Source organism: Myzus persicae, unplaced genomic scaffold, assembly GCF_001856785.1.
Source record: "Myzus persicae strain clone G006 unplaced genomic scaffold, MPER_G0061.0, whole genome shotgun sequence".
Classification (NCBI taxonomy): Eukaryota; Metazoa; Arthropoda; class Insecta; order Hemiptera; family Aphididae; genus Myzus; species Myzus persicae.
Genome location: NW_019101158.1, coordinates 64,039 through 73,885, shown reverse-complemented (window position 1 = coordinate 73,885; position 9,847 = coordinate 64,039). Strand labels below are relative to the sequence as shown.

At 27.3% G+C, this 9,847-nt stretch overlaps 1 protein-coding gene across 1 annotated transcript; it reads right to left on the bottom strand.

The window, feature by feature from the left end:
- Positions 1–1,520: 1,520 nt before the first annotated feature.
- LOC111028015 (tRNA (uracil(54)-C(5))-methyltransferase homolog) lies at positions 1,521–9,119 on the bottom strand. The gene is made up of 9 exons (XM_022306546.1): positions 8,922–9,119; positions 7,493–7,678; positions 7,276–7,425; positions 5,994–6,189; positions 5,648–5,775; positions 5,101–5,324; positions 4,644–4,884; positions 2,338–2,530; positions 1,521–2,240 (listed from the first exon to the last, which is right to left on the bottom strand). The coding sequence occupies exons 1-9, from the start codon at positions 9,003–9,005 to the stop codon at positions 1,705–1,707; spliced, it is 1,938 nt and encodes a 645-aa protein (XP_022162238.1). The 5' UTR covers positions 9,006–9,119; the 3' UTR covers positions 1,521–1,704.
- Positions 9,120–9,847: the final 728 nt, after the last annotated feature.

Here is a 9,847-nt window from a genome sequence, read left to right as displayed (position 1 = left end):
AAAAATACAAGTATATAATAATCAGTTTTCTAAGAAAAAACATTATAGTTTCGATAAAAATATATAGTCGAAAAATCAAACCAAATTATTATATTGTTTTTTAGAATGGGATTTTACTGAATAACAATGTACAAAAATGGAAACATTGCTTTGATACCTGATTGAAGTATGAGGCCACAATTTGCTGTTCTTAAAATGTTTCCGTTCTATGAGCCCGTGCCAATACGGCTGTACCTAATAATATGCACTATGCATGCACCCATGTAAATTCTTAAATAGCATGTTAAAACCTAGTTTAAACTAGATTGTTTTAAAATAAAAACTTTATGAAAAAGAAGAAAAGTTACCTACTACTTTGTTCGTACAAACAGATAAAAATCTGAAAAGTAATATTATTGTTATAAAAAAACGAACATGCAATCAAATATGTTTACAAATTATTAGAAGCCCCTTAACGTAGATATACAATCTAATACCCATTACCTATTGATATTTTAGGGTGTAAGTGTGTTATCTAAGGTATAAAATATAATTAAACCATAAACGGCCTAAACAGTAAATCGTTAAGGTACACTAATAAAGTCATTCTTTCCAAACTTTGAAAAAATATTTTTAATAAAGTTGTTTATAAACTTAATTACAGGTGTGTACCTATAATTCAATAATTGAATATAGAAATCTGCATACAAAGTATATTTTAAATTATATTTATTTATATCTTAAGTAATATGCATAATTTTCTTATACTCATATACGACTTGTGAGTATTATATTGCCCCAAAACAATTAATAATATAAAGAGTAATTATTTAATTTTCTAATGTTTATTAAAATATTAGAGTACATAATATAATAAATAATAATAATAATAATGGTGTCTTTCTATATTATGTAGGTACCAATATGTGTAGCTTACATTTAATAATCATTGATGTTAATGACATTTTATATTTTATATTTTATAGTATAGATAGGTACATACAAGTATACAATATTCACAATTCAATTATAATATATTAAAACTATTTTAACGTAGAATTAGATATTCGGAAAATCTAAGAATGTCAATAACTTCAATGAAATTATATTAAATATTTTATGAGTAGGTAACAAATTTGTTAAATATCTATTTATGTTATATATGTTTATTTATATTATAAATTAGAAATGTAGGTATAGCAAGTAAACAGAAAATTAGAATATCATCAATTTAATTTTGTACTTCTTGAAAATATAAAACATAAACTTACCTACAACTATTAATCTATAATATATTATAGAAATGTATTATATAATTATATAGTAAGTGTATAATATTGACTAGTAAAAAAAAAAAATAATAATACGCATCCAATTTAAAATATAAGAAAAATGCTGTTGTAAAATATTAACTTTTAAGATTAGGTATTTATTAAATTTAAATAATTATTTTAACTGTACCTAAATATTATAGTGTATATTATTACTATAGCTGAAATTACGTAATGCGCAGTTGAGCATTATCTATATGTTTCCTTCGATTTGTATATGCACCAAAGATATAGTTTTACATTAACAAATATCAATGTAAAACGTATCATTATTAAAATATATCTTTAAAAGATCGGTTATTTTGTTTATAACAAAGTGTATGGAACTTTTAAAATTATATAAACATTTATTATACTATTAATAAAACGTTTAAGATACTATTATAGTGTGTAATTACTGATCAGAATTAGTTGAAGTGTTTTGTTTAAATTGATCATCATCATTAGTAGTGGCACACTGAAGTCCTCTCGAATAACCCATTTGGAACGCTTTCCTTTCCAATCCTTTGGCTAAGCCTTCTTGATAAGCTCTTTCTTCGATTTTCTTGAGGTAGTCCAACAACCCACCCACTCCGGATGGGGATGGTTGAATATTTGATGTAACTGTTTCCGATGTCCTTGGGTTAAATTTTATTTTATACTTTCTGTTACTATACATTTTTGACGGTCTGTCGTTTTTAGTTGATAAAATGTCTTCAACAGAAAACCTCTTGAAGTGCAAAACTAGCTCTGACCTAAGTGTATGAGGACACATATCTATAGGAACTACACGAAGTGGAAGAAATGGATCGGAATCTATTGGTTTTTGCCAATATCTGACTACCGAAGAAAAATCTAGCAGATTTTTCAAAGGCAATTTGTGATTAGAGCAAACGTAAATTAAATTTATAGCTTCTTTAAATTTACGCAGAGTCCTGACCAATCCAGTACCTTTTCAAAAAACAATGTACATAATATAGTGTTATAATTTTTAATTAAATATATTCATAGTAATATTAATATTATCCAAAATATTTGTTTCACTTACTGACTCCAGTTAAAGGCGGATCCATTATCACAGTTACGTTACACCCTTTGAGTTTGTTAAGAACAGAGTCCAAAATATCTTCCGTTCTACCAGCTATAAATTCACAATTGACTATTCCATTTATTTCAGCATTTCTTTTTGCGTCCATTATATTCGCCTTAATTAGTTCGATGCCCACAACTTGTTTACATTTCTATATAATTAAAAATACAAAATATAGTTCTGAGTTAATTTCACTAATCATATACGAATAAACGATGTGATAAATCATAATATTTTTTTGACTACCTAATGGTATAATCTATATATATAAGAATCTAACTTGATTTTGGAGACGAAGGAAACCGGTTTTGAACCCTCATAATAATAATAATAATAATTAACTAAATACCAATTATTTTCATATATTCATCGATAACGATGTCTGTTTCTTTTTTTTTTTTAAATTTTATAATCGTTGTATTATTTGTATAGCCAAAAAATAGTCTTATGTTTTTAAATTAAATTATAAAAAAATAATTTCTTCCGGAGGAAGTCCGGGCATCTAGTTTGACTGCATCTTACTTGCGACCCAAACAAAAATGTGGTTGCTGATGGGCCGTTAACAGACAAATCAAACTAATGTGTGCTTTTATATATAATATTAATATATATATAATATGTAAATAAATAAGTTATTATTATATTACACTATTTTTAAAATTTTTATTTTAAAATATTTATAACCTGTATACACGTAAGACAATACGTGAAAGTTATAAAAGTTTACAATACATTTTATCTTATGTGAAGGGAGGAACGGGGGGGGGGGGAGTGAAAAAAGATGATTAAAGATAGGAAAATAAAAATAAAAAATCATCATTGTAAAATTAATTAGTCACATTCATCGCTCCATTCAGAATCTAAAATATAGATGAATAAAATAAGAAGTTAAGTGTTTTTAATTTATTGCTGTGTTGCCCATTATTGGGCAATATTTCCTTTCAAATAATAAAGTACATAAATATTGACCTATTTATTATATTATTTATATAACATGTAGGTAAGTGGAGACCATTTTATTGTACAGTAGGAGTCGGGGTCACTGTAATGGACGTGTTAAATTTGAACTCAATTATGAATAAATTATGATATTGTATACGAAAAATGATTCTGAGCGAAGACAGCATGTAAGCTAAAGGGCAAATTAGTAGATAAGTATCTTTTAGAATATAAGTTAGCCTAGGATATTTATATTATACTAACTGCATTGCCGTCAGTAATTTATTTTATTATTAGTTTTATGGTACTTAGGTTTTTAAATGTTGTCGAGAACATTGCATTTGCATACCAGCTATACTATAATGTTTTTAATTACGTACTAAATTTTTTGTTCCTTGAACTACTCATGTAGAACCTGTTGTATTCAATTTTTGTCAAGTCTTTTGAAAATTGAACATTTTATACATGTTTAACGACAAAATAATTTGCAAAATTTGAACTTTAAAGACTATTATAAAAAGGTCATATCTAAGTACCTTTAATAATTTTTAATAATTATAGTAGATACTTGCAAGGAACCTAGAATTGAATTTTTAAGTTTTTTGACAAAGATAACATTTTCTTATCGATAATTATAGAAAAAACACAAAAAAAAACTTGAAAATATCGCATGCATATAAATAGCTCAAAAAGAGTCATATATTTTAAAAGTTATATCATGGATGTGTAGAAACTAGAAGATGATAAAATAAACATTTGGTGAAAATTTAAAATACTTATCTGCGTTTATCTTTTGATTTACAACAAAATATCTAACATCGATTAAGGGAAAATAGTTCATTTACTGGTGAACATCCAATGTCGAAAAAATTTGAACTTCAAACCGTCATAAAAATTACTGTGATATTCCAGTGAATTTTATTTTTGTTATAGGGTAAAAGCTTATGAAGAATAAATTCTTAAATCTTAGATATAAAAAGGAAAATGTTTATGAATTTCTAAGTATAAAATAAGCTATACATTTTTATGTTTTTTTCTGACTTCAAATGCCCATAAAAAAATATAGTAAAAATAAAGTACACACAATTTTAATTTTTAATAATTATTATATTAACTTTGTTTGCATTTGGAATCTAAGTATAGTATACAGCAACTTTTTCATGTCATATTTTTTATGTTATGTATGCATTTTTAGGTATAAAATAAGGAATTAAACGCTGATCACATGATTTAATACGGTCTTGTCACTGAGTATAATATGTATAATTACTCGTCTACAATTTAATCTGGGACAAATGAGTTTAATTATGAATTAATCAATTTACCTTGGCTAATGTGAGTGCTAAGCATCCAGACCCACAGAACAAATCCAGAACTGTAGTATTTTCGTTCACATCGGCTAGATCAGCAACCACTTTACACAATTCTTCAGCGCCCAAACTATTCAAACGAAAATATGTGGCTGGAGAGATTTCTAACGATAAGTTTAATAACTTTTCTACAATGTACTTTTGTCCCCACAATAATTCAGCTTCAATCGTGGTACCGATACAATCAGCTAGGGTCCTGAAAACACACACAAACACACACATATATATAATATATAATAACAATCGAAGTTCAAAACAAATGTAAATAAATGAAATGTTAATAAATTATATTATATTCTAAAGTGTCATTAATTTTCACAAAAAATAAAATTTGAATTCAATTCATTTTCTAATAAGTATTCTTTATTTTTTTTTAGTATGAATAATATACGTTAAGTACGTCTGAACTCACTTTTCTCCATGCACTTGAAAATATAACGACACTACGTTTTCGGTTATGTCTTTTTTAGACCATTCTGATATGGAACATTTAATATTAGACAATTGTTCAGTGTCTAGTAGATGCTGGTTGATAACTATCGACACCATTACTTCTCCGTCTTCATTCATACGAATTATCATATTACGCCATATTCGCCAATCTTGTGAATGATTTTTCACGAAATCTTCGAATTTCTAAATTAAACACAATCGAATTTAAAAACGCTACCATGTATGGCTATATTTTAATACATTTGTTGGCTGTATAGTAAAATAAATTTTACACCGTTAAACACAATAAGTGATTGATTCAGAAAATAGGAAAGGTCTTTTAATAAGTTATTAGATTAGGTAATGAAAAATTAGTTGTAATGAATCTGAACATACCGAAAGCGGATATAATTATATATTTATATCTGTTCGATTATTATCTAATTTCAGATCGTGAATTCAAAAATAACGTAAAAAAAATGGTCAATATAATATATATTGTCAATATTATTATTATTGCTACACACCTTCGCTAACGTGATCATTGGCATCGGCAAATTTCTCAGACAATCCGGTGGACCGACATAGTGGATTCCGTCCATCGAATCTTTCACTCTCAGCCCGACGGCCACTGAATCACTGTCGGGATTAATTCCTGTATACATTTTAAACCCAGTCCAGTGGGTATTACTGTATAATACAAACCCATTCCTTTGGGCTATTTATCGCGGGCTGCAGCTACAGTGTCCCGTCGGTCTGTTGTGTACAAAGACCGACTTCAAAATAATAATATAATTCAGGTGCTCCCCATTATTTAACTTTGTGTTTGTGTAGATCATTGTGCGCGCGTCTAATTAAACGGTTCTTACTCACCTACGCTCCACTCGCATTTGTTGCGATACCGGTCGACTTTTTTCGACGGTATTATCGGCGAAAGCTCAAACGCCAAATCGCTATTCAGTTGCCGTTTGCGCGTCGCACACCATTCCGCGAGGGGCGGTTGTTTGCGTTGAATTATCGTCCCAAACCGTTGAAACAATATTCTCGCTTCTTCGCTCTTTTTCCTCAACTGTTTTGAACCGAATCGCCAATTAGTTACATACAAACCGTTGTACCCATACACGAATTCAATTAAATTAAACATTCATTAGGCTTAAATAAATAGATAATAGTGTGTTAAATACGAGATAAGTGCGATAGTACATACCGATTACAATAAATTATTTTTAAACATTATAGTACGAGATAAATAAGTGTATGGTGTATACAGGATGATTCACCAAGTATGCTTAGTGCTCACCCCATTTTTTTCTTCAATAATGTAGTCAGTAGTTACTCACTATCTTTTTTTTCAAGTTTTTAAATATTGAGATTGTTGTATTACTTAAGGAGTATCCAGGATACTGTATCCTGTAAAAAACTTCTATTTTCAAATGAGATACCCTCCCTCCCATTTTATACTACAAATTATTTAGCAGATAATCTTTCTGAAAGTTTTGACTATCAAAATCAATTACGAAAGAGTAGGTTTTAAATTATTTTACATTGTGAAGTATGGAATAAGGATAATAGGTCCATGACACCGAGTTGAGAACATATGGTGGATGCAGTGATTTAAAATTTTTAGGAATTGATATTAATCTATCCACATTCATAATTTTTTTGTAAAAATGGTCCAAGAATAGTAAATATTACATCTAATATTACATTTATTTTATATTTTTTAGGACTATCACCATTAGTATTAACTTTTTAACAACCGAGAAATTATTCGTTTGAATTTTAATTTTGATACGTCAAAACTTTCAGAAAAATGATCTGCTTAATGATTCACGGTAAAAAAGGTGGTTGAAAAATTTAAGTTTCTATATCACGGGACACGCCTCATAAAATACAAACAATTCAAGAATTTGAAAAATATATTATGTTCTTTAAATATTTAAAGTTTTCAAAAATCAGAATTTGAACAAATTTAAGCTCTTATAAAAGGAAAATGTAGGGGTGTACATGCTTACTGAATCATCCAATGTAACAAATATAGCACTAGTAAGTATTATAATAATACTATTATCGTATTTTAAAACCATTATTAATTTAACTACTGTGGTACACTCGTATAAATAATTTAGTTTATACCTAATTGTTTTGTACTCACTTGTTCTTCATATTCAATACTATGATAAGGAATTGTGGACATCAAAACCTGTTCACTAAGTGGAATATCTAGTCTAGGTCTTTTAGCTACAGGGTTTCCTTCTACGTATGTTAAATTCATGTTGGTTTTAGGCGTATCGGCCGTAACTAACTATATAAATGATAAATATGTATTGATTTTTTTTATTAAAAGTCAAAAAATATGATCAAGTACTAACCGTACTGATCAAAGAACGTCCTTTCCAGTTATATTTTTTTAATAGTCTTAGAGCAACAGCTTGTTCGGATTCGGTTGGAAACGTGAGGTATAGCCATGCGTTACCTTTTTTACTGTATCTAGCGTGTATGCAGTTTAATCTTAACTCCTCGTTGATCATTTTCAAAAATTCTTGTAGCAATGGATCCTAATAACAACAATTTAACTATAATATTACACGTTTATAAGAAAATATTTGAAGTAATGAAGTTTAACATTAGAAAAATATATTACAGTATACACTTAACTCAAATTATACTTAAAATAAGTCACATATTTAAATTATATAAAGAATGCGTTTTTAAGTAAACCAAGTACTCGGTATCTCTTTTTGAACACGGTATTAGTCCATAGGCACTAATAGTGTTTGATAATTGAGGGGGTTGAAGATTTTGACGTAGAGATAAAAATGTTCGCATATACCTACTTATTCCAACGTGGTGTTAAATCCTCAGGTTTTTTCTTAGGTTAGGTTAAAATTATATTAAATCAAGCCATATTTTGAAGAAACGTTGTTTCAATAATTCGAGTGATGATAATTGTCTAGTGTGCATACTAATTAATATATGGTAATAAGTGTGATGGAACTTTGTTTAGTTGATTTAAATCTTTAATATTCTATAAAAATGGTTCAGACTTATTCATTGCGCGGAACACAGTTATATACAGTAATAGCTTAAATATGTTTGGAAGCGACATACTTCCTAATGTTTATAATTAATCAAAATTGTATTATCAAATCGAAAAGATATTGATCCCTTTTGATCATCATTGTAAATATTTTTGAGTTTTCACCTTTTTTATTGAAAAACTTAAATTTTGAATTATCAATGCAATATCCACCACAGACCACAGCTTAAGAACCACTGATTAATAGCGTGCGAAATAATCAGTTATTACATTTTATACTCTATGAATCTATGGTATGTGGTCATGTGGGTATCATCTACTTTTAAATAAATACATTTTACATAAATAGTAATTTATATAGTCTGTTTACTTATTCATTATGAATAAAGTTGTTACTTATTTTAATTTTAAGATGACAATTACCTATGCAAATAATGTGTGTTAAAACTAGAGTATCTAAATATTAGAGCGGGCAGGTACCTACTTCAGTGCTCTATAGTAGTCTTAATCATTTTTACAAATTGTACATACATATCAAATATTTTTTTTATAATTTATACACCTATTTATTATATTATATATTATTTATAAATATGAATAGGTACTTTATAATTTAAATTAATATTCGTAAAAATAATTATCAAAATTTAATCAAGTGGGCTATTCGTAAAGTAATTATTATTGTTTGATTAATTACAATAATTAATTTACCTATCAATAATCTTATATAATATAATATGTAAAAAAAAATAATTACTTACCATTAACGAATAAAATCTAGGGAGACCGCTGACTTTTATTTTATACCGTAATTTATCGGAATTCACAGGTGTTGCAAAATTCATTTTAAATTTAGTAATTACTAATTTATGAACTAAGTGATTAATGTACAACGCACAAGTTTACGGTTAACTGTTTCGTTCGTAATGCTCCATGTATCGCTACTGAATGATTAATAAATTAAATCATTGCTTTGTTGGAATAATAGACTCTATGACCCCTCTACATTGATAAAAACAAAACAAAACGTGTTTAAAAAGAAAGATAAGATAGATATGTTTAGGTACTTAATTTTGTTGGTATAATCTTATTTAAATTAAAGGTGAAAGATGAAAAATTCCATGTAAAAGTTGTAAAAAACATTAATGCAATGCATACAATAGTTTATAAGATTTTAAATAGTAAATGGCTTAACGATTAAACAGCCTTGATCTTAGATTTATCATTTTACATAATATGGGAAATAATTTAAGACTGCAGTCCAATAAAAATATGTTTATTAGAGAAATTGGAATAGTATTATTATTGTACGTTTATTACGTTCATATACTTCCCAGTTTTCTTTTGGCTTGCGAGTTACTGCAGTGTAATAGGGTTATACAATTTGATACATTAAAAACGATTGCCTAACTGTTGAGTGTTATTTGTTATTTGAATAGAAGTACAATTTTATTATTGTTTTATAGTAATACCAAGTATAAAATAAAATGTTTTGAGTTGGTAATATTTTTTATAATATTAATATTTACTATTTAAAATGTATTGTTTCGCTTTCAAACTAAATATTTCATTTAAATTAAATACTATATTTCGTAAACAAAAATAGTAGGGATAAGTAGTCAAATATTTAGACTTTTCAATATCATTGAAACTGAAACTATTAATCATAAGCTTGTCGGTCTGTTTA